This window comes from Sporothrix schenckii (genome assembly GCF_000961545.1).
Source record: "Sporothrix schenckii 1099-18 chromosome Unknown Cont44, whole genome shotgun sequence".
In the NCBI taxonomy this organism is placed as follows: domain Eukaryota; kingdom Fungi; phylum Ascomycota; class Sordariomycetes; order Ophiostomatales; family Ophiostomataceae; genus Sporothrix; species Sporothrix schenckii.
In genome coordinates, this window is record NW_015971145.1 from 2074722 (window position 1) to 2098607 (window position 23886).

Consider the following 23886-nt stretch of genomic DNA (forward strand, 5'->3'; position numbering starts at 1 on the left):
TGACATACACAGGCCCAGCGCAAGGGGGCACAATGAGACGCAAAAGAGGCACGCTGGGATCTCGAAGACATGGCGGCCCATTCTCTGCTTCCGCCGTCCGGGCAAGTCTGGAATTAAGCAAAACGGTGGAGGTAAACCCGGTGTCTTCTGTTTGCCACTGTGCCGACCTGTCCGAGGAATGCGACGAAGAAGAGAAAATGAATGCAAAGCAGCTTACTGCTAAAGTCGAGCCTTCCATAAACCGTTGAAAAAGGTTGATTTCGACAAGACGTGTTTCAACGCCTGATGTTCGTTCGATGTCGTCGGCAAGCATTCCGTTGGCGGTTTTTTCGTCACCCCCTCAGCCTTGGAGACTCTTCAGAAGCACCTCAGGACGGGCATCGTCAGTCATCTTAACTTTCAGGGCCATCCACTTGTACCTGCATGAGGTGTGCCTCCCAGGCCAATCACGACGTCTCTCCCCGGTCTTTCCACTGGAGGCTTTTTCTATTGTTCCTGATCTTATCCACTTTGCCAGTTCTGTTCCTGGCAGGTCGACATGTTCGGCACGCCCTGCCGCGCCCTTCCTTCATTCTGGTGCAGTGCTAGAGAGATGTTGCTAGGGAAGAGGCGGAGCTAGAGTTCAAAAGGGCAAGCAGCAAGCAAATGGCAATGCCAAAAGGTACCAGGCAAAACCCTTTGATGGAAAGTGGACTGAGGCCAGCCCAAGGCAGGGCAAGGGTCGACATACGCATGGAACGGCAGACTTGCCCAATCTGGGTATCGTGCCCCTTTTCACACTCAAGATACAAACTCGCAGAGAGCAGCCCCCCTTCACCTCCTCCTCCTCCTTGTGGCTTGCCCACCACCCCCATACGCGCGTGTGGCATGGTCGTTCTCGGGACTTTTCCTCGAGCAATATATGGCTACGATGGCTCGCCGCTTGTCCAGCTTTGGACGTTTTCCTTCTTTTTCTCCCTTTCCCCTTTTTCCTCTTTTTGTTTTCTCTCCATCGCCAACTTCGTTCACCAACCGACTCTGTTTACTGAGTCGTTTTTGCATTCCTTCTGGTTTGCGTCCTTTCGTTTTGATCTTTGGATCATAGTCACTCATTTTTATATAGTCTCTCGTTCTTCAACGGCCTCGTCCCGTTCTCTTTTGGCACTACTTTTTTCATATCACCAACACTCATTTATATAAACAAAGAACGCAACAATGCCTTCTATCAAGAACACGCTCCTGGCTGCGGCTTCCGCCGCTGTAGTGGCCGCCAAGTCCGCCCAGGTCAACGTCTACTACGGTCAGCAGGGCAGCAATGAGCTGTCCACTGTCTGCCAGACCGGCATCGACTACGTGACGCTGGCCTTCGTCAACATCTCGCCCGAGAACGGCGGCAAGTCCGGCTACCCTGGTGACAACTTCGCCAACCACTGCTTTGCTGGCTTTTACCCCGACTCGTTCCTGCTGAAGGACTGCCCGGACATCACCGATGGCTGGCAGACGTGCAAGGACAACGGCGTCAAGATCCTCCTGTCCATTGGCGGTGTCTTCACGAAGGACGCCAACTACACCGTGTCCTCCGATGCCGAGGCCACCAAGTTTGCCGACTTCCTGTGGGGTGCCTTTGGTCCGTACGACGGCACCGACAAGTATCCCCGTCCTTTCGATGTCGGCACCACCCACAACTCCGTCGACGGCTTCGACCTGGACATCGAGGAGAAGTTCGCCGACCAGGGTCCCTGGAACACCCTTGTCTCGCGGCTGCGCACCAACTTCAAGGGCGGCGACTACCTTGTCACTGCTGCTCCCCAGTGCCCCTTCTCCGACAAGAACTTCCAGATGACTGGTATCCTGGCCGGGTCCAAGTTTGACCTCCTCTTCATCCAGTTCTACAACAACCCGGTCTGTGATGGCCTGGGAGCGGGTTTCAACTTCAATGCCTGGGTCACCCACCTCGCCGGCTCCCTCAACGCAAACACCCCGCTGTTCATTGGTCTGCCCGCTAGTCCCGAGGCGGCCGGGACCGGCTACCTTAACCCCAAGCAGTTTGAGAACCTGATTGTCAAGTACCGCGGCAACAGCCACTTCGGTGGCATCATGCTGTGGGACGAGTTCTTCGGTCTCAACAACCCAGTCGAGACCAAGCAGCAGGGCAAGACCAACTATATTGGCCTGGCTGTCGAGCTTGCCAACCCTGCTGACCCCGTCCCGTCGATTATCTCGACCTCGAGCGTCGTCTCTTCCAGCTCGGCTTCTTCATCCGCTTCGTCGTCCGCTTCTGCCTCCAGCTCTGTCTCGGCCTCTAGCTCGGCTTCCAGCTCCGTCCCTTCGTCGTCTGCCTCTGCTTCGGCTTCTGCTTCCAGCTCGGCCTCCAGCTCCGCTGCTTTCAGCTCCACTCATTATTCCAACTCTAGTACCTCAGCTGTCCCTAGCTCGACCAGTGGCTCTGCCGGCGGCTCTGCCAGTGCTTCGGCCTCTACCGGTCCCATCTCCAGCCCGGCTGTTTCGCCTTCCGCCTCGCTGATCACCTCGACTGTCCGCTCGACCTACACGAGCACCATCCTGTCTTGCGCTCCGACGGTGACCAACTGCCCTTACGGCAAGGTCACCACGGTCGTCGTCGATCTGTACACCACCATCTGCCCCGTGACTGCCACCGAGAAGCCCACCACCAGCATCCCTGCCGGCGGTAACGGTGGTGCTGGCGGTGCCCCTGTTGTCAGCACCATCTACAGCACCAGCTACGAGACCATCACCTCGTGCGCTCCCGAGGTCACCAACTGCCCGGCCCGCGTCAACACCCACACGGTTGCTGTCAGCACCATCACTGTCTACCCTGGCTCGGGCTCGGGTGCCAACTCATCGCCGATCATTGTTGGCAACGTCGCTGTTCCCACGACGACGCTTATTGCGGTGCACTACAGCAACTCGACGGCCTCGACTGTTACCAAGGTCAAGCCTACGACCGGTGGTGCCGGTACGGGCAGTGGCAACGGGAACGGGAACGGCAACGGCAACGGTGCTGGCTCTGGTGCCACGGCCAGCGCCTCGCGCCTTCCCTCCTCGCCCAGCAGCAGCGTCGTCACTGCTGGCGCTCGCAAGGTGTCGACCCAGATGGGTCTGGCCGCCCTGTTCGTCGCCGGTGTTATGATGATGCTGTAAAGCGGTCAATAAAAAGGCTCCAATCTTGTCTTGATTGCTTGCAATGATGGACTGCGTCTTTTCTGGGTTTCGGGCTTTTTTTTTCTTTTGTCTGGTCTTGGCTTTCCCTGTACAGGTGGTTTTAACACAGCATATTGCATTGCCTTACTTTTTCTTTCTCTCTATTTATACCTTTTGAAAACAAAACTTTTTTTGGATTCTTTCAGTTGGACCGCAGCACCCTTTGTTGTTTTATATAATGTCAAGTGTGTTTGTTGCTGCAGCTTATCTCCTGCACGCTTTTTCCGGGCAGGCTGTTGTGTCCAGACTTTTTGAATGTATTGGTGTGGCTTCACACGAGTCTTGTACGATATACAACATACTTTTGTCAGTTTCACGAAAACAGAACGAGCGGTGGGTGTGCAGTTTTTGCTGTTGTGGCACGCAAACATAAAGAACAAGAGACGTTGCGCGTCAGTTTGAGAACCCCATTTCTCTTCTCGTCTGGTTTGTGCTTGTTTTCCCCATTTCCCTGTTTATGCAGGAAGTGTATGTATGCATCTTGTTGTGGATTCATGCTGTTCTAGCGTCTCGCGACATTTGTTCTCATTTTTTGCACTGCCTCGTCCTTCCCATTTTTCTAACGTCGCTAACATCACAAGAAAGTCAACCTTTGAATGAGGTTTTCAATCTGATAAGCCTGAAAAACCCAAATTCGATTGTCGATCAACGGCGCGCATCATCCTTTGCTGCACCCTGGACCATTCAGAGCAGGGTGGGACTGATTAGCGACAAAGACGCCGGGACGGCTGTGCCGAGGAAGTCAGAGGTACTTGCGGTGACTCAGAAGCGGCTTCTTGGGGGCGTGTGGCTAAGACAACGACGATCACTCAAAGCCTCCCCAAACCATCCAAATAAGGGCTGGAGGCAAGACGGACTTGCCGCCGCAGACAATACACCGTGGCTGGCAGTGCTCCAAGCGACCTGTGCCAGGGTAAACGGACAAGTTTTATGGTCCTTTCCCTTTGTGAACTTGGTACCAAACCACATCTCACCAGATCTCATTATAAACCTCCAACGCCCACCCCTCTTTTGCCTCAATTCTTGTCTTCTCTCCTTTCTCTCGTTCAATTTCCACCCCTTTCCACAGTCTTTTCTGTCACTTTTTTTTTTTTTTTCATTTTGATTTCCCTTTACAAGGCACCACCTATTTTGCAGTCGGTGTTCCTTGCTTTTGACATCCTCCAAGTTTCTCCCCTTGTCACGGCCTCGACCTAAGGAGGCCGACCGTTAACTCTGCAAGAATGGGTGCCGGCGCTTCATCATCAGCAGCGTGCGTCCGCAACTCCGCTTTCCACTGGTTCCAGCCCGCCCAGGCACCTGTCGCCCACAACATGTCTTAGTTGTCGAGACGGGCGGCAGTGCGACAACCACCGACAAGCACCCTCGACAGATTGCCAACAGCAGCCGCACGAGGACCCCGACGACGGCGACGTTGGTGATCTGTTCCTTAATTGGGCGAACCACGAAAGCGGCAGCAGCCTCTGTTTTGATTCTTCACCTGCATTTGTTTTTGCGCCTTATTCTGTTTCAACTTCGACTTCTGTTCCCTCCAGTTCTCTTCCTTCAACGGCTCCCACCCCATCGGAGCTTTCCAATTGGCCTCTGTTCCCGGCAGCCCAGTCGACGCCCGCCGTCTCGTGTGCGGACACGCCGCCGACCACAGCACTGTCGACCACGCCCGCCTCTCTCCTTTCTTCGCTGTCCACACCACTGCTGGACTCGTACGGATCCCAGCAGCTGTCCTGTTCTTTGGCAACCTCCTCTTTCCCTCAACAAGACCAGCAGCTGCAACAACCCCCGCTCGATATTCTTGATTGGTCGTCGACCTTGACGATGCCGTACGCGGACCCCATCATGTTTCCGTCGTCTGGCCTTGGCATGACATCGCACCACCATTCGCCCTCGTCATCGGTGGGCGCGACCATGGCCACGTCAACGGCCACCCAATCGCGCACACCACCGCTGTCTCTGTCGCCGGCCTACTCGTCGGAGACGTCGCCTATTGCGCAGGCGGTCGACGGCGGCTGCAGCGCGAGTGTAGCTATTGGAGAAGACAACGACAACGACAACAACAACAGCAGCAGCAGCAGCAACAATCTTCAGTTTCTTTCGTTCTTGGACTTGTCTTCGCTTGGGTCGACGTCACCTAGCATCGCGGCACCAGCCGCGTCTGTGGCCATGGCACCGTCCGTTTCGTCATCGTCTGCGTCTGGCACGTCGGTTTCGGCTGTGGCCGCGCCCCCGCCTCCGTCTCGTTCCTCCTTTTCTTCTTCGTCGTCCTCGGCACCCAACGTCCCTGGCCTGACGCTCAGTTGTGCTGCGCGCGGCATCCACAAAAAGTCGGGTGCCGGCGGTGCGCGTGTCCGGACGTCCACGACGACGGCGGCTGCGGACGACGAGGATCTCCTCCTCAAGAGACAGCGCAACAGCCTGGCGGCGCGCAAGTACCGCCAGAAGAAGCTGGACCGCATCTCGGAGCTGGAGGTGGAAGTCGGGCAGCTGCAAGGCGAGCGCGACGCGCTGCGCATTCAGCTGGCACGACAGGAGGCGGAGACGGCGGCACTGCGGGAGATGCTTCTTGTGCAGAGCCGGGACCGCGAAAACGATGGAGGCAGCAAGCGGCGGAAAAAGAAGTAGCAGTCACAGTAGAGAGGATTTGTTTTTAAAAGTTACTTTTTTCTTTTCGCACAAAAGGACAAAATTTCCAAAGGACAAAAGTACAAAAGGATCGGCTGAGTTGTTTTTATATTGTCTATTTCTATGTCTACTTACCTCTATTCTTGCGTTTCTCCTTTTCTATGTCCTTTGCATTGCCAAGTTAGCGAGTTTTGCACTTTTATGTATCTTATGCAAACTGAAGAATCAAAGCTTAATTGCACGCCCAAAACAAAGCAACAAATGTGCCTTGTGAAGTCTGCTGTCAGACGATGTCGGCTCTTAGGTGACATATATAGAATATAGTTGCTTTCATGAACACGGCAAGGCACAACCACGCATGAGCCGAGGAGAGAAGAAGGCCACTGCGAGAACGAAGACACAGTCCCACCACAAACAAAAAGAGGAGGACAAGATGTGACGGGAGGGCAAGAAACCAAAACGAGACAGCGGAAATCATCCTCAAACGAAGAGAAGCCGCTGAAGTAGGAACGTAGGAACAGTGCTGAAAGTAAACTCTCTTGGCACCGGCTCTTCTACTCCCATCCCACCTTGTCGCCCTCTATTGTCGCCTGATAGTTCCTGTTCCATCCTGCAGGTGTCCGACTCCGTCAAATCCTCGGTCCCTTCGTGCCATGTTGTGTGCAGTGGTTTTGTTCTCAACATAGGGAACGATGGTTTTTCTTCATGCAGAGAGGCGTGCAACATTGTGTGGTTTTGTGCCTTTCGGGTGGGCCAAAAAGAGCGAGAGCTTACCTGCGTATTTGTCGGTGCCATGATGGCGACATTTGGATATCGATCATTGGGATATCGATGCCAGCAGGACATGTTGATACAAGGTCAGAAGGATAGAGGAACAAGAGAAAATCAATTTTGGCAAGGGAAATATAAAAGATAAATGAAGAAAAGGACAAAAAAAAGGAAAGAAAAAGGTCGATTCAGATACCAGCAACTGTTCTTTATATACGCTGCCAGTTCTCCATACCCTCTCGTTTTTCCGGAGACGTCGCAAGGGAAACGACGGACGAGGGGGTAGAAGGGCTCTGCAGTGCCAAGCACCAGACAAATGAGCATCTACGAGAGGTGCGTATGCTGCTTTGGGTAACTTTGGGGTGATTTTGGTATACTGTCGAGTCGAGGCGTGTCGGATTGTGAGGGAGAATGATTCATATCTCGTCATCTGCGACGCTTCATATATAGGCCACGTCTCGCTTCACACTGTTCTTCTCCTCATCTGCAACTCTCGGACGGATGTACCTGTACTCGCTCTTTCGATGACTCCGGACGCATCACGAAAGCATCTGGCGAAATGGCTGCTTGTTGTGGTGCTGCTCTATAACTGGCTTGGCTCGACTATACACAAACCGTGGATGTATGGAATCGTGCTCGGCAGGATAGGGCAATGTGAAGTCATCCACCGTCTTTCACCTTTTCTCAGCTCCATCATTCATTGACATACCAGTCTTTATATCCTCTTATCCTCTTATCCTCTAGGTCGCGGTCAAATTCGCTCTGGCGGAAGCAAATGTCTGATGGCCTCTACCCAGCTCCCTTTTGGCAAGCAGTATTATCTTGTCTTATGACGACCAGCGGAAGGTCTACCACAGATCGCAAGTCACATCTTCTTGTGAGCGTCTACGAAAAGAGAAAGAATCGGAATGCACGCTGCCAAAAGCACATAGACCGCATTTTGTGCTAGGTGGGAGCAAGGTCACCTGGACGAAGCCTTGGAGTAACCTGGCTCTCAATGGACAACTGGCAGCAATATAGACACCGACAGCGCTCTTTAGTTGCCCCTTTCCCTTGAAAGCTCTCGACATTCTCTCCTCGTTCACGGCTTTCCAAACAGTATCGCCTCTGTCTTTCACCGCGAGTCTTTCCGAAGCCCAGGCCAATCTGCTCGCCCTGCTCACCCTGTGTTGCTGCACTCGGTTCCTTACAGTGACAGCCCGCCAAGAATCCTTCCACCAAACGGGAAGAAGCAAGAGACCAACAAGTCTGCTGCCCGCCTGCAAATGATGCGACGTTGATGCAAAGTGATGCGAAATGATTCATAGTGATAGACACACCCCTCTCCTCAAATGGATCTAGCGCGTTGCCCGTGACCCTGGAGTTCGCAGCAGGAAGTACCGGGTACTTCTGATCTGGACTCCGTACCTTCCCACATCTGTCGAGCCTTGCATCTGCTCCACTTTTCCGACTTCACTTTACCATTCTTCAATTGTGTTTTGCACCCTGGACTGGTTTTGTGTTTTGTCCCAACGTTGACTTGTGGAGTAATTACGGCAAGGGCTGAGGAGAAAAGCGAGCTTTCTGAGCATTCTGTGAGACAAACTATATCTTTGCCTGGGATACGACTGCACCAAATTCGTGCTGCGACGCTTGCTCGCCGTTGCCCGATTTCTGTTTAATTGCATAAGTGCCATATAATTGTTGTATAAGTCAAGTAAGCGACGTATACACAGCAAATGCCACATTTCGTTAGACGTGCATCGCATTTCGTAGATCTATACTGTTCGTACGCTGGTTGAAAATGGTAAGGAAATAATAGCACCTTTCTTGTGTCGTGTTAGTGTTGTTTGGTTCCTAAAAGACTGACGTAGAATGATCCGGCACATTTCGCTAATCACATTGTGCTGCTTCAACCGGAAAAGTTTAAATTTAAGCTTAATTCATGCATCATTGATTGATTGCAAGTAAAACACATCAAATAACAAAACACCCCCAAAGCAACCCCAAACATATCCAAACCCGAATGAAAGGTAGAACGAAATCATAGTCACAACCAACACACAAAAATGCACAAATGCACGTCTCCAAGAGTGGGTATCACATGGACGTCCTCCTCTACTTCGTTACGCCGCGCTGGTGCGGCTTGTAGCTGATGGTGTGGACAAGAGGCATGGCCTCTGCCGTCTGCAGGACGCTGTGCGTCCTGCCCTTTGTCGATTTCACCGATTGCATGCTGTCGTACCAGATGTTGTACATTCTCATGTCAACCGGCTCCAACTGCTTGGGGATGACGGTGCAGGCCGGACCCAGCGACGCCAACTCTTGCTTGATCACCGCCGCGGTGGCCTCGCGCACGAGGTTGGCGGTGACCAGCGCCTCGCGGACGCCGTCTGCTTTCGCTTGCAGGGAGACCATCCGCGTGGCCAGATTGTTCAGCACGGTCGCGGCCGACCGCATGTACTCGCGGCGCCACCAACCACCGGGGGGCGGCCGGAACCCGCCGTGGACGGTCCGCTTGGCCATGCTCTCCCCGTATGCGGAGCCGTGCGCGTCTTGCACCTTCTTCAGCTGCCTGTGGACGGCGTGGAACAAGTCATACTGCGCGTCCGGAATGCTCCAGTCGCTGTTGGTCGTCGCCGTGGCAAGCACGGCCTCGCGCAATTTGACAAACTGGGACGGGCAGCCGTCTTTGGACGGGTCCCGGCGCACCATCCGCGGCCGCGTCCGCCCGTTTGGGTACAAGCTCGGCGGGTTCTGGTCGCCAAAAGGCGACACAAACAGCTTACCGGCGCAGGCCTCGTCGACCAGGACAATGACTCCGTTCATTTGCGCACGGATGAACCTGACGGCCGTCTCGACTGCGTTGAAGGCGACCTGGGTCTGCTCAGCCATGCTGCGGAACCTGGCCGCCTTCAAGGCCTGGTACTCGGCCGTACTGCTGCCCCGGTAGCCGGCGTCGTCGGACGGTGGGAGCAGACTCACGACGGCGAAATGCAGGTATTGGGTCCGCATGCCGATGTTGCCGCAGAGGTCTTCTAGGCGCCTGACGAGAATGTGGCACTTTTGCTCCGATTCAAAGATGGCCTCCCGGATGCCGGACAGGCTCTTTGCGATTTTGGTCTCGCCCTCCTGACGCGCCTTCTCATTCTTGGCCTCACGCCGGCGCTTCACCAGCTGCCGACAAAAGAGAATCGGCGATATAATGGGGTTGGCCGTGACAATCTTGGAGTGGGCCACCTTGTAGTCGTCCACAATGTCATGGACGGTGACAATTGGCTTCTCGTCCTTGTAATCCATGATGAAAATGACGATGATACCAAAAAAAATCGAGGTGATGCAAATGGTGATGAATGTGTTGTAACTGATCCACAGAAATTAAAAATTAATGATTTAAGCATGACATGAGATACAATGTAACAAAAGTAGAAAGAAAAAAAGAAGAGAGAGACGACAACCTTGTCAAGAAAGGGACCAAGGAAGGAGAAGGGGCCAGATAAAGGGCCGATGAAAAGATCCATGGGTTCGTGCTGCCGCAGAAAAGGGTGTGTAAACAAATCTCGATGTTGCTCCTCATTGGTTGACAGATGGAAGGAGTTCAACGCTTGCAGCTTACACTGGTGATGCAATAGTTGCCAACTTAGTGAGCGTCACTCGTTGGACATTGTATAGTGACGTACCGTTGGCCATCGTCCAACAACAGCTAGTGGTTTGACGGAGTCAGCGAGCCAAACTGTAGGCTGAGGGACGCAGTTCATCTTCTCCCTGGATGGACTGATGTTGGTCCATAATGCAGACACAGAAACGGGAAAGCTTCGATGTGGTCTTCACCAAGAATGAAGAGATTCAAAATATAAGATGTCATTGCTTATGTATGTAGGTAAAAAGGAAAAAAAAAAAGTTCAATAACACAGGCCCGCCTGCATCGAGCTGACTGGCTTCGACGGCAAAGGTGTACCTGTAGCCACCGGGAAACGGTGAAGAATGATAAAAGACGAGTGAATCGTTGAGGATCCCATCGTTCCAAGGCCGGGGCCATGACAAAGCGTACTGTGCATGCACGCTCGCCATGGAATGGATCAAAAACTGGACCGAGACCCAATCAAGGACTAGTACAAGCAGAGACCGCCGACATCTTCGTCCAGCGTCCACATGCCGGCCAGCCCGCCGACCTCGACCTCCTCATCCCCCGTCACAGCCGCTGCCACCCCCGGCGTCGCTGGCTCGGCGGGCTTGCCAAAGAAGAAGTCGTTCTTGCCCGGCACGCGGCCCTGCCGGTTCATGAAACGCTGCGTCCACTCTTCGACGGCCGGCTCGCCCGTCTCGTCGCGTGCCTGCTTGAGGAACGAAATCAGTGCCGTGCCGCCCGTGCCCTTGAGCGATTTCTTGGTGCCGTTGTCGTCCGTCTTCACGGCCGCCATCGCCAGGTTCATCGTCTTGGGCCGGTGCGTCGTGGGCGCGGCACGGCGCAGAGCCTCGGGGCTGCGCGAGCGGCTGCGGGCACGTGCCACGTCACGCGACGGAATCACAATGTAGCGTGTGACCACGGCAATGTGCTTGTCGCGCAGGGCGCGGAGCATGGCCAGACACGAGTCGTAGGCAATCGACAGCGGTCGGTTGGTACCCGCAGCCTGGTTGGCAAGCACGTACGGGCGGATGTTGGCCACATCCGTGACGTCCTGCAGGAAACGCGCGTGCGCGCCCGGCATGTACTTGCGCATCTCCAGAATAAAGTTGTGGCGGGATGCGGCGGCCGCCTTGGCGGCCGCATCGTCGCCGTCGGCCCCGCCAGCATTGGCACCGTCGCCCGCCTTGACGCCCGTCGGGCGGTGTTCCACGCCCAGGACAATATCAAAGAACTGGATCAGGCTGCTCTGCGCATTGCTACCCCCGCTGTACTGGCGGTACACCTGGTCCTCGCCGTCGCCGCGGCCCTCGTCGTAGATGACGCCGAGCGGCAGGCCCGCGTCGGCCATGTTCTTGCTGCCGGCCAAAAACGGCCGGATGCGGTGGTAAAAGACGGTGGGGTCGCACTGCTCGTGCAGGCGCTGCAGCAGCTCGCCGAGGTCGTTGAGGCGCTCGGCAAAGGCGCACAGGCATGCCGTGACCGTGTCGGCGTCGTCTTCGCGCACGGCCGTCATGGCCTTGAGCATGATGGCAATCATGGGCCCGCCGCGGGCCTCCATGGCCACAGAGACAAGGTAGAACCACGACTCGTCAATGGAGCCGGTCAGCGTGTTGAGCGTGGCCAGGTTCTCGAGCTGGTCGACGCCTTCATCGACAAAGAGCGGCTTGAAGTTCCAGAGGCACACCGCGGCGTACGTAGCCACGGGCGGCACCTCGAGGCGCGCCGAAATAGCCAGCAGCGGCACGGTGATGGGCGGCGGGAGGCGGTCGCTGGGGCTGTCACCACCCCAGATGTAGCCGTGCGCAATGAAGCAGAGGATGCTGTAAGCCCGCCGCCACTCCGCGTCGTGTTCCAGGCCGACCGTGGAGAGCACAGGCAGACGGTCGACCACGCCGCGCACGCGACGGCTGAGGATCAGGGCCTGCAGGTTGGCCACGACGGCCTCCCACTTGTTGTAGTACGGATCCGGCAGCCGAGCAAGGGGCAGCTCATTAGGGAGGAAGCCGTGCTTGGGGGAGATGCCATAGTCGGCAAGGACGGGGATTTTGGGAAGCATATTTGGTAGCAGGCCAGAGGCTTGTCTAGCTCTTGTTGGCCCTATGTTTCAAGAAACCGAGAAGCAAGAGTCGTTTTTCGATAGCGTGTGAAGCCGCAGACTGTGGTCACGAGGACAGCGGTTTGGATTTGTCTGTTCTTGTCTTTTGGAACGATGTCGTCGCTCGTGATTGTTTGACGTTACGATGCTCTTTGGTCCAAAGTGTAAGCCGTCAGCCGACAGAGCGAAATGCAGTTTAGTATCTGTTATGCCGAGATTGCTTGCAAGGCTTGGGAGGGAAGCAATTGCTGGATTCGGCAATGTAAGCGGTCGTGATGTTTCAAGTGCTCGAGAGGTCCTGACGCAAGGAGTATACAGAATTGATTCTGTGATACTCCTCAGCCGTGCGAGTTTCTGGATGCGTGACCATGGGTTTGAGGGAGTTTGTCTGGGGTTGAGGAAGAAAGGAGAAAAGGAGAAAAGAAGAAGAGAAAAAGGAGAAAAGGCGAGACAACGGAAGGCGCCCGAGAAAAGACGGGAAACTAACGGCGCTTTATAATTTGCAGGCAAGCGCCGCCCCCGGGTTGTCTCGATCGCGCCTTCTTCCGGGTTCTTTCACCAGGCTATGCCGCTAAGGAAAATAGCTTGAAAATTCCAGGCTGCCCATAGCCATGGGACAGGACAGGGCAGGGCAGGACCATTCTCGCACTGCTCCGCGCCATCCCGCCCTCCAGAGTCTCGAGGCGAATCCAGTGTCCCGGGGTGCGAGAGGCAAATTCAGATGGTCCGACTCGGCGCAGCAGATGTGCGTCTTTTTGCGTTGTATGGCACTAACGAAGAAGCCTACGCAATAGGTGGGAAGGAACCAGGGGATGCCAGCATTTGCGAAAAAGGCAAGGGCGCAGTGTGCGGAATCTCTTTTCTTGTTGTTTCTGTTTTTCCCAATGCTCCTGCCAAACTTGCACGATTCATCGCTTCTGTTTTGTGCATGTCGTCCCTCCGAGTGCGTGGCTCATAATCTGTCTGTATGGTGCTCCATAGCGCCTGCCGTATTCTAACCTTCCCCCTAAGTCCACCCTTGGTCCGGCGGAACCGAGCTGCGCTGCTTTTGCGTTGGGCCGTCGCTCTCCGACAGCGGCCTCGATTTTCATTTACAAATGCAAAATTTCAGCCGTGACTCCCTCTCACATATGCTCACAAATCGTCCCCCGCCCTAGGGGCAGACCTCGGACTTCATTGCAATTATCGTACCGTCTTATAAACCGTGACGCGTTTTGAATGTGAATCGTGTTTAACGCTGTCGTGTGACATGATTTGCACATGCTTCGCTCTTTCCACGTTTTCTCATGCAGGCAAGGACGAGCACGGGATCGCTCGCCACACAGTCGCGCCCCTGCCCTTTTGAGCTGCAAGGCGTGATTGCCATATTCATTTTCTACATACACCCCGCCGCCTTGGGAAGCTGCAGATTTGTTTTGCTGCGGTACAAGCGCTGTTTCCGTATTGGCCGTCAGGTGCCTTCGCTGTTTGGAAGGAGGGGGCCTGTATTTCTCCGAAGTGAACACCGGAGAAATGGGCCACAGACCAGACCAGCGCATAAGGCAAGTGCGAATACGATTTCACGGCAGGCACCGAGTCGCACTTGTCCTGTCATATTCAATAATCAAACGAAACGTTCAAACGCACGCCACATAACCATAGGCCGTCTATGAAGCACCCTTTCGCCGATTGTGCGATACCGAATATTACCTGTCAGCGGAGTGGCCCACATCGAGTGACGTCTGTATCGCTGTCAAAGATGACTTTACAAATTGGCGACGGGGTGCAGTGTTGGTTGTGGCCAGCACTTTATACGAAGTAAGTCCCAGGGTACGTAAGTCGTACAGATATGGTAGGTGGACTTTCCTTAAATCGACGCCACACTTCAGCCACAGCATTAGGCCCCAGCTGTGCATGTCCACAACGGTTCCAGCCAAGCTTGCCCAGGATACCTCGTTACAACCCCACCTAAGCACTGTTGCACGTAATATTGTCCAACATCGTCACCACTCTCCCCTTCATACCAACTCCCCATGCAGGGTCAGACCTCACAGCACGACCGCCCTGCATGCGCTACTAAACTCCTATAACCTCTCTGCTGCACTATCCGACGTCGCCTCGCGAGCCGCCCGCCATGGCTGTCCAGCAGCATGTGCTGAATTGGCTCTACAGCGTTCTGACGAGCGTGAGTCTGAGACTACAACGATGTGGTAGTTGCGGATGTGTCCTGACCTGCGGCGCCGTTTACTGACTGTCACTGCGTCTCTAGGAATACCAAGACGTCAATCGGACATACAATGACGTGTCGCAGGCGCTCTCCTACTTCCCCTCGCTGTCGCCGCGGACCGACGTTCACAGTGAGTACATGGCCTTTGCCTCTGATACTTTGCAACTTTTGTTTCCCTGCTGACCCTGGCAGCCTTCCCCAATGGCGCATCTGCTCTCCTTCTTCACCTGTCCGGCACAATACCGGCTGTCTTCCGCGGCGCCACCTACCGCTACCCCATCTCGCTCTGGGTGCCGCACAACTACCCGCGCGAGGCGCCGCTCGTCTACGTCACACCGACCGAGAATATGATGGTCCGCCCTGGCCAGCACGTCGATCCCCAGGGGCAGGTATATCATCCGTATCTTGCCGGCTGGGCCGAGTTTTGGGATGTACGTTGAGCGACTGAAGCAAGGGCAGCTGGGATAGGATCTTGCGATGTTGACAGCTAACCTGATTCCGTGTCCTCTAGAAGTCGACGATATGTGACTTTCTGACCATATTGCGCGATGTCTTCGCAAAAGAACCGCCCGTCATTGCACGCCAGGCCCCGAGAGCAGCGCCATTACAAGCACCAGCTGCATCACCAACACCTCCGCCCGTCCCTCCACCGCCACAAGAGCTGGCCTCGCCGCCACACCCACCCCCGCTGTCACCAAAGGCAACCGCTTCACGACAACAGCAGCAGCAACAGCAGCACCAGCAGCAACAGCAGCACCAGCAGCAACAGCAGCACCAGCAGCAACAACAGGACCCACCACCGCCACCACCACCACCAAAGGCAAACGGACAGCCACAGCACAGCGCCGTCGCGCTGGCACATCACACCCCATCGCCGCCACCCGTCCCGCCGCATCCCTCGTATACCAACGGCAACAATGCCTACCCAGCATCGCAAGCGACACCGAGCCCCCCTCCACCACCTCCTCATCCGTCATCCGCAGGAGCTGGCGGCGTCCGAAGCTCGTGGTATGGCGCAAGTCCCCCACCGCCGCAAGCCGTCGAAGCAGGACCGTCTGCACGGAGTGCTAGCGGAGGGCCACCGGTCCCAGGCCGCCCTGACCGACCCGACCGACCTGCATACCAGCAATCCCCTCTCGGCCAGCCACCCATGAGCCCGAGCCAGCAGCACCAGCAACTGCCATATACCTCCTCCTATGGACAGCCGCAGCCTCTACAACCATCCAAGTCGTCTCCGCCACCGCTCTCCGTGCCTTACGGCCATCAGTCCTCAAATGCCTACTACCAGTACCAACAACAGCAGCAGCCTCCGCCGGCCCAGCAGGCATATTCTCAACAGCCGCAACAAGTCCCGCCACCATGGCAGCAGCAGCAGCAGCAGCAACAACAGTTCCAGCAGTATAACCCCCAGCAACAGCAACAGCAGTATCCACCACAGCAGCAGTTCCTTCAGCAAGTTCAGTCACGGCCGCGGCAACCCCCTCCGCCCGATCTTATGGACGAACCCGCGACCAACGACGACCCTAACGGCCCCGCCGACGGTGCCCACCTCGGCGACAGCCAGTCCGGCCGCGCACAAGCTGGATCCGTGCAGCCGCCGCCCGTGCCGCGCAACCCGGAAAAGGACGCCCTCCTCCACCAACTCGCACAGACCCTCGCGGCCCAACGCCAGCAGATTCGTGACAAGAACGACCTGTCCCTGGCCGGTCTGCGTGCGCAGCGGGCGGCCATGCTGACGGCGGCCCAGCGCCTGCAGCAGGACATGTCGGACGTGGCGCAGCTGTCGGCGCTGCTGACGAGCAACACGGACATTCTGCACGAGACGTTGGCCGCGGCCGACGGGCTGGTGGCGAGCAGCCAGCAGACCCAGGCGCCGGCCGTGGACGACCTGCTGGTGGGCCCCACGGTGGTGGCGAACCAGCTGTACGACCTGGTGGCCGAGGAGCGCGCGCTGGCCGACGCGGTGTTTATGCTGGGCCGTGCCGTCGAGCGCGGGCGCGTCAGCCCGGCCGTTTTCGCCAAGATGACGCGGTCGCTCGCCCGCGAGTGGTACCTGAAGAAGGCCCTTGTGCGCAAGGTCGGCCGAGGCATGGGCCTCGCATCGGCATAGAAAAGACGTGGTCGTATGGAGAAGAAGAATGTAAAAGGCTCAGCTTATTTGCTTTGTTGCGTAGATTACGGTTTTTTCAATAGCATGTACATCCTTCCATTCATTTTGTTTTATTTATTTTATTTATCATGTTCGTTGTGTTTTTTTTTATGCATGGACCTCGTTTTTGCAAGATTAAGTTGATTTATAATGGCTTGGGCAATACATACATGGAAGACGTAGTAGCGGATACCAGTTTTATTTCTCTGTTTCTCTCTTCCTCACTTTCTCGCTTTTCTTTGCACATAGACCCAGATAACCATATAATAATTTCGCTGCCAGGCGATAATCAAACATAAGAGAGGTCTCAAAACGATGCTGTAGCAATAGCAATTGACTGCAGTCTTCCATAAGCATGGCACTATTCAAGGCTGGAAAAGGTACGATAAGCTCGGGCTCTTTTCTCTCTTCTTGCAGAGGCTGACTAGGCGCTGGATATCGTCGACGTGGACCGGAATTGGGTGTTGCAGCTCGCAACTTGCTTCGGCATCGACCATTGGGGAGGAGGCCGTGACAGAGGTCATATCTGTGTTCGACAAAACAGCGGCATCGGTTTCCGAATGCTCCAGATCCTCAAAGGGGCCGTTAAATGTGCTCGTACTGCTGCCTTGCGTGTCTCTTGTTGACGAAGACACATTTACAGAATTGCTCTTAGCATCATTGAGGGATGCTTTGGTGCCGCTTCGACGCCCCCAACTCCAGCTTCGAAAACGGCTCTCTTTCGAGACGCGCCGGAACAGTTTGTTTTCTTCAACGCTGGCGGCTGCCTCACTGGCATGGAATGCAGCACCCGACTGTTCCTTGGCTCTATGAACATGGCCCCAGACCCAGGATCGCTTTGATCCGTTCAACGCATTTTGCGTCGTAGTCAGTGGTGCCAAAGGCTCCAACTTAGCAAGAAGTTGTCCGCCGTTGCGATTGCCTGACCCGGCACTAGCAGGGTATTTGTTTTCAGTAGTTGAGTTCCGGGCAGAAGGACTACGAGTGGCTTCATGCGATGCAGAGCCTGCAAATGCTTGACTAGGGCAAGTAGCATCACCAGTGGATGAGCTTTGTTCGTGTGAGCCCCGGCGGCGCAGGTGCGACGACAGCCGCCTCCATGATCCCGAGCTGCGATTTGAATGAAGAAATGCCCGTAGTCTGGACCTTGAAAGGGCCCCAATTTGATTTTCCTGCACAGGGCGAGACTGCGCTGAAGGGCCGCCCATAAGCCTTGGTCGAACAGCGTCTGTCTTTTCGGGCCCTGGGCTGTGGTTACTGGTCTTCGTAAGCTCGGAAAGTGATGGTGACTTTGTGGTCCCGGCACATATCATCGTTTTGGAAACTCTAGGCGGCCTGAAGCTGTTACCTTCACATTGCTTTGCAGGTGACAGTTTCGGCATCGAGTGGGTAGACATGTTGCTCGGGCCCGGACGGTCAAAGAATTTTCTGAGGTCGGCAACAGATGCGGCTTTGTGGCCGATAGTAGGATGGCTTGCTACAGACGTTGACGTTTCGTGTACTGCTTCATTTCCTGCTCCGTGTTTCTTTTTGACCGGCTTCATAACTGATTCGTGGACCCGAGGTGGCTCCCGGCGAACAGGTGTAGTCGGTTCATGGCTGGCTTGAGGAGGCAGGCTTTTGCGTGGAGTTGCTTCCGGGGACAAATTAAAGTTGTCGTTTCCAGATGCGACCTTGCCGTGGCTCTTGACGACTTTGACGGTGTCTGCCGAAGTAGTCTCAATGTCTATCTGCGGAGACTCCTCGATGCTGGTGACTGACTTTGTTTTGAGACTCGATGCCTTGGCAGCTGGTGATCTTGAGACTGCCCATACACTCACGGGGAAAGGAGTGTAGAGTGTTGACTTTGAGAGAGGTGCCGGCTCAATGGGTGCCATGAGTCTAACAATGGCGACTGAGTGAGACTTTCGAGAAGCCCCATTTCCTTGGAAGCCGTTGCTGGCTCGTCTCGTTGAGACCAAGCTTTTGGCTGCACTTTTGACGTTGGGCGAAGTGCGCAGGCCGCTCTGGGCATCGTTCAATGCATAAAGCCCTGTCGTGCTCGTCCTTTGTGGTGAAGCAGGCTTCGTCTTGGCAAGAGGCTGGTTCAAAGGAGCCACATCCACAGCAGAGCACCGCTTTCTGATTGGAGTGGTGACCTCGACGTGCGAGTGCGCAACGCATTGTGTTTTCTTTTCATCCGCAAAAGGGTCTTGACGTGCTTCCCACGTGGAGTTCCTCGCAGGCTGCCAATGGACAGGCTTTTGTGCATCTGCAAGGGGCACAAACACGGTTGCACAGTCGTTCACTGCTTTGGCAAGGTGTATTAGTTGGTGGCGTGTAAACAGCGGCAAACATGACTCTCAGTATTGACTTACACGACGCGCAGCCTGAGTGGATCCCACGATGATTCTCTTTGGCCAAACGCTCGCCCCGGAGCAGGTCACGAATAGTAGTGTTTGCCTGGACCCTGCGAGCCTTGCGAGCCTCCTTTTTTTCCTCGTTTAGGACTTCTTTCCGCGTCTCGATGAATGGGAAAAACGGGTTGGTGGATCTCTGCGAGCCGGATGACGAGCGGACCTAGCTGCTGTCAGCCGCGTGGCGCGGGCCGGCGGGGTGTGAGCTCTCGGCGCTCCTTTGGGAGGATCCGACGCTCTGCCGGAAGCTGGATGCCGATGGCTGGAACTCCGCGTGAAGCATCGATGTCCTTGGGGACGGAATGGAGTGTGAGTATGCCATGGCAGGAAATGTTGTTTGGGGACTGTCGGATGGTGTTCAGAGAGGCACCGTAACGCTGAGTTGGCAACGTGAGGAGCCAGAACCTCTAATGCCAAGATGGTCTGAGTTCCAATGTAGCGGCTGAGGGTGGACAATAGGATGCGAGCATCAGAACGTGTATGTTGGTGACGATCCTTTGTTTTGCACTTCTACAGAATCCCCTCGTTTACTATGTTGTGGGCACAGGAATAGCAGAACTCGTTGGCCCGTTCAGCCAGCCAAAGCTTAGTCCTTCCTTTCAAGGAAGCTGCCTTCTGTCCGTGCATATGCATCTCGTGAACGTTCTTTCCGTTCTAGCCGGAAGTAGTTTTCGAGGAAGGTGCTTTTTGCGCCTTCCGTTTTGGACATTGAGATTCCGTCAAAGAAGGCACGATCCTTACGCATGTCAAGCCGTCGGTCCTCTCCATCTCTCCTTTTCTTCCTTTCATCTTTTGCAGCAATCACATACCAACATTTGCCCACGCCCTTGATGCCGACATTTCCAGATTCACCGGTCCTTACGAAGTACCGGCCCCGCGTTCTGACGACGGCAGCTCCCGAATAGAATGTGTTCCGCTCAATAATCTTTGCGTCTCTAATAGCGTTTGCGCCGATGCACGTCAGCCACCTGGACTTGAATCTATGGCACATTTCCCAGTGTCGTCACCGAGCTCCAAATGTGCTTGCAAAACAGAGAAGATGCACAGGTACAAGTATGCAGTGTCGCTTCCCAGTGTAACTCTACACGGAAGATATATCTCAATCGAAGTAGTCGGAGGCATAACTAACAGGTTGTTGCAGATCTGACGGGGTGGAGTCCCTTACTCCGTAAATAGTATTTACACAGCGTCTGCCCCAGAAGACGACCTAATCATCTGAACGCGCAAGCCAACGGCAAGGATCACGGCTCCAGCTCGACCTCGTCGGCTGTACGACATATCATCGACCCACATGGTAGCGGCCAACCAGCAAAATCAGAAGGCGATGTACCGTTGCATCTCTGCTGGACATGCATTGCCGATGGGATCTGGCGGTTCTTGTGAAGCAAAGCGACCCTTGGTCTCTGCCCTCTCTTCTATTGCTGCAAGGCGTCGGTCTCCGCATTGAGAAACGTGCGGCATTGGCAGACATTCTGGCCTTGTAGGATTGAATTGTTTTTAATTTTCTTCCGTTCAGACGCCTCCGGCGCAGGGGTTATTTTTTTTTTCTTCCGTCGACGGCGGTGTCGTTGTCGCGATCTGGCTGCATGTTACCTGGACCCTACATCGCACACCCGCCACACTGTCCGTGTCGTCCTCGGCATGCCGACATACACATGTCAAAGACCTTTGATGTACGCTTCTACGGCGTGGTGAAGTAAACCTAGACTGGAAAACGACGCCAAAAGCCTCAATCGACCAGGCATGTCACTTCCAAGCAGGTTGCGGGAAATCATCCCCAAAACGGCGACCGAATCAGCCAGCAGAAAATGCAAGGCAGGGCAAAGTAAGGCAAGAAATGCGAGTAACGAAACTGACAAACTGCAGCTGTTTCATTGGGCTGTACGCGCATAGGAAGGATGCAGGTGCCGAGCACCAAAAAGCTTCTTTGGTCGGCTAGCTCACACTCGACTTACACGACAATGTGCCTGAACGACTCGCCACCTTTGTCACCAGACTAACTGTGGCACACGGCAACGTTCATAGGTCAAATGCGTGGCAAAGTGTGGTGTTCTTGTCCGACCACGTTTTCATTCGGGTGTCGTCTGTCTACACTATTTGGAACTGATCGTTTATTGTTGAACTGGCCGCTATATTTCCCTCACCTCTTCATACCTGGCGTCACCGTCGTTCTCGCCTTTTCTGCATTTTGCCCTGATTTTGTTCACTTTTATCCTCGTTTGGGCTCTTTTTGCTCCTTCTATTTCGCCTTTAGCGTGGGGGATCACTTGATTTTCACATGCATCGCTCGCTGCGCATCAGGTGGACACTTTCTCCTTGGATTTAAACCGTGCCTCCATTTACGAATGTACTGGGCATTAAAAAGATGTCTCTTCGAGACCGTCGCCCAATCATCGACAGCACATGGTCGACGTTAGCTCCAGCTGTTGGGGGCAAAAGACCAGGGGGGCATGGATGGGCTGGCACGCGGCGACACGGTTTGTCCCCCTGTCGACAACCGATGTTCTTTCCAGACCTGGCCAACCCAATCAGGTACAGGAAAGGCCGATCTTGCGACCAAGTTCCACTAAATACGCCAATGGGCCACTCGCAGCACTTAGACCAGGGCGGTCGAATGAACGAAGAGGGAAAGACAACCACGCTACGCCTCTCTTTTGTTTACGGAGGCTCGGAGAAGACCCTTGGAGGGTTGCAAAAGCCATAGCACGGGGTATCCCGACAGCTACTTTCGCGAACCGCCGTGGAGGATTTCGGAATGGAAGTGGCCCTCTGGTGTGCTCTACCAGATGGTGAACAGACAGCAGGTAGATTTGGGGAAGGATAAAGTCTGGATGACGTCCACCTCCTTGATGGGCTGAATCTGAGAGATCGTCCGTCAGTGCAGATAATACGACCCGAGAACGGACAAGACATCCTTGCGTCTCATCCAGCTTATATACAGTAAGTATTGGCTTGCTGTTGTCTTTATTGCTTTCGTATTAGCCTTCTCGTTTCCTGCTCATTATGGTTATTTGTTCCATCGTGTATTCAATTTTGTGCTTGCTGTTTCCCGAATCGCGGTGTGCTGACACAATCGCAGCATCGTATCTCACCATGGTCTGCAACATCCCGTCGGCCGCATGGGGCCTGTCGGTCCTCGCCGCGTGTGCCCGCGCTGCCAACTTCCCGCCCACCCCGTCAGACAAGACGACGCCGGTGCAGCAGCGCATTGCCGTCAATGGTGCTAACTGTACGTACGGATGTTGTTAAAATGCAAGATATGAGTGGGACGGAACGCCGACTAACAATGCAGCCATGTCTGTTGGCTGGAACACCTTTGAGCAGCTCGACAAGCCCTGCGTCAACTACGGCACCTCGCCCGACAAGCTCACCTCGCAGGCTTGCGGTACGTCTGTCACGTACGACACGGCGCGCACCTACTCCAACGCCGCGTCCCTGACTGGCCTCACGCCGGCGACCACCTACTACTACAAGATCGTGTCGACCAACTCGACCGTCGAGCACTTCTTGAGCCCTCGCCTGCCCGGCGACACCACGCCGTTCCAGATGAACATTGTCATCGACCTCGGCGTGTACGGTGTGGACGGCTACACGATCGGCATGGACATGTCCAAGCGCGACACCATTCCGACTATCCAGCCCTCGCTCAACCACACGACCATTGGTGCCCTCGCCGAGACCATCAATGACTACGAGTTCATCATCCATCCGGGCGACCTGGCGTATGCCGACGACTGGGTCTACAATGCCGCCAACATCCTTGACAGCCACCAGGCGTACGAGGCCATTCTCGAGGAGTTTTACAACCAGCTGGCCCCCATTGCCGCCCGCAAGCCGTACCTGGCGTCCCCCGGTAACCATGAGGCCGCCTGCCAGGAGATCCCATACACGTCGGCCCTGTGCCCGTCCGGGCAGCACAACTTTACGGATTTCATGAACCGCTTCGGCCGCACGATGCCGTCGGCGTTTGCCTCGACATCGTCCAACAGCGACGCCAAGATCTCGGCCAACACGGCGCGCCAGCTGGCCAACCCGCCGTTCTGGTACTCGTTCGAGTACGGCATGGTGCACGTCGTGATGATTGACACCGAGACGGATTTCCCCAATGCGCCCGACAGCCAGAGCGGCAGCGCGCACCTCGGCGCCGGTCCCTTTGGCTCGCTCGGGCAGCAGCTGGCGTTCCTCGAGGCCGACCTGGCGTCCGTCGACCGCACCGTCACGCCGTGGGTTGTTGTCGGCGGCCACCGCCCTTGGTACTCGACGGGCGGCAGCGGCAACATCTGCTCGCCGTGTCAGAAGGCGTTTGAGCCGCTCTTTTACAAGTACGGCGTGGACGTGGGCATTTTCGGCCACGTGCACAACTCGCAGCGCTTCCTGCCGGTCAACAACAGCGTGGCGGATCCGGCGGGGATGCAGAACCCCAAGAGCCCCGTGTACATTGTGGCGGGCGGTCCGGGCAACGTCGAGGGCCTGAGCGCGGTGGGCGCCAACTACTCGACGAACGTGTTTGCGTACGCCGACGACTTTTCGTATGCGTCCATTACGTTCCAGGACAGCAAGCACCTCAAGATTGATTTCTACCAGTCGTCGACGGGCCGGGTGTTGGACAGCTCTGTGCTGTACAAGGAGCATGCGGAGCAGTTTGTTTTGCAGTGAGTTGGGTGGTGTTGAGTGAGAGGTGATGCTGTTGTGTTTTTTTTTCTTGTTTTTTCTTGTTTTGTTTCTGTTCTTTCTTTTCTTGGTCTTTTTGTGGTCTATGGCTCTGGAAGTGAGGATCTAACGAAATAAATGTAGGCAACCTGGCAAACGGTGTGTTGCCAACAAGGCATGATGCAATGACCAAAA

At 55.2% G+C, this 23886-nt stretch overlaps 9 protein-coding genes across 9 annotated transcripts; 5 read left to right on the plus strand and 4 right to left on the minus strand.

Annotated features, from left to right (window-relative positions):
• Positions 1-1194: 1194 nt before the first annotated feature.
• On the plus strand, positions 1195-3141 carry SPSK_08829 (chitinase; the record flags this gene model as incomplete). Its single annotated transcript, XM_016735416.1, has 1 exon — positions 1195-3141. One exon carries the CDS (start codon positions 1195-1197, stop codon positions 3139-3141), a length of 1947 nt encoding a protein of 648 aa, XP_016587411.1.
• Positions 3142-4424: 1283 nt separating this feature from the next.
• Positions 4425-5820, plus strand: SPSK_09230 (uncharacterized protein; the record flags this gene model as incomplete). The annotated part of the gene is made up of 2 exons (XM_016735806.1): positions 4425-4453; positions 4488-5820. The coding sequence occupies 2 exons, from the start codon at positions 4425-4427 to the stop codon at positions 5818-5820; spliced, it is 1362 nt and encodes a 453-aa protein (XP_016587412.1).
• A 2865-nt stretch (positions 5821-8685) lies between these two features.
• On the minus strand, positions 8686-9867 carry SPSK_09413 (uncharacterized protein; the record flags this gene model as incomplete). The annotated part of the gene is made up of 1 exon (XM_016735986.1): positions 8686-9867. One exon carries the CDS (start codon positions 9865-9867, stop codon positions 8686-8688), a length of 1182 nt encoding a protein of 393 aa, XP_016587413.1.
• An 809-nt stretch (positions 9868-10676) lies between these two features.
• SPSK_09104 (indoleamine 2,3-dioxygenase) lies at positions 10677-12251 on the minus strand (the record flags this gene model as incomplete). The annotated part of the gene is made up of 1 exon (XM_016735683.1): positions 10677-12251. One exon carries the CDS (start codon positions 12249-12251, stop codon positions 10677-10679), a length of 1575 nt encoding a protein of 524 aa, XP_016587414.1.
• A 2152-nt stretch (positions 12252-14403) lies between these two features.
• Positions 14404-16606, plus strand: SPSK_08708 (ESCRT-I complex subunit TSG101; the record flags this gene model as incomplete). The annotated part of the gene is made up of 4 exons (XM_016735296.1): positions 14404-14454; positions 14539-14626; positions 14689-14927; positions 15008-16606. 4 exons carry the CDS (start codon positions 14404-14406, stop codon positions 16604-16606), a joined length of 1977 nt encoding a protein of 658 aa, XP_016587415.1.
• Positions 16607-17010: 404 nt separating this feature from the next.
• SPSK_08643 (uncharacterized protein) lies at positions 17011-19363 on the minus strand (the record flags this gene model as incomplete). The annotated part of the gene is made up of 3 exons (XM_016735234.1): positions 17011-18932; positions 19003-19204; positions 19277-19363. 3 exons carry the CDS (start codon positions 19361-19363, stop codon positions 17011-17013), a joined length of 2211 nt encoding a protein of 736 aa, XP_016587416.1.
• Positions 19364-19627: 264 nt separating this feature from the next.
• On the minus strand, positions 19628-20032 carry SPSK_10015 (uncharacterized protein; the record flags this gene model as incomplete). The annotated part of the gene is made up of 1 exon (XM_016736578.1): positions 19628-20032. One exon carries the CDS (start codon positions 20030-20032, stop codon positions 19628-19630), a length of 405 nt encoding a protein of 134 aa, XP_016587417.1.
• A 1374-nt stretch (positions 20033-21406) lies between these two features.
• On the plus strand, positions 21407-21745 carry SPSK_10077 (uncharacterized protein; the record flags this gene model as incomplete). Its single annotated transcript, XM_016736634.1, has 2 exons — positions 21407-21518; positions 21555-21745. 2 exons carry the CDS (start codon positions 21407-21409, stop codon positions 21743-21745), a joined length of 303 nt encoding a protein of 100 aa, XP_016587418.1.
• Positions 21746-22134: 389 nt separating this feature from the next.
• SPSK_09115 (acid phosphatase) lies at positions 22135-23697 on the plus strand (the record flags this gene model as incomplete). Its single annotated transcript, XM_016735694.1, has 2 exons — positions 22135-22274; positions 22299-23697. The coding sequence occupies 2 exons, from the start codon at positions 22135-22137 to the stop codon at positions 23695-23697; spliced, it is 1539 nt and encodes a 512-aa protein (XP_016587419.1).
• Positions 23698-23886: the final 189 nt, after the last annotated feature.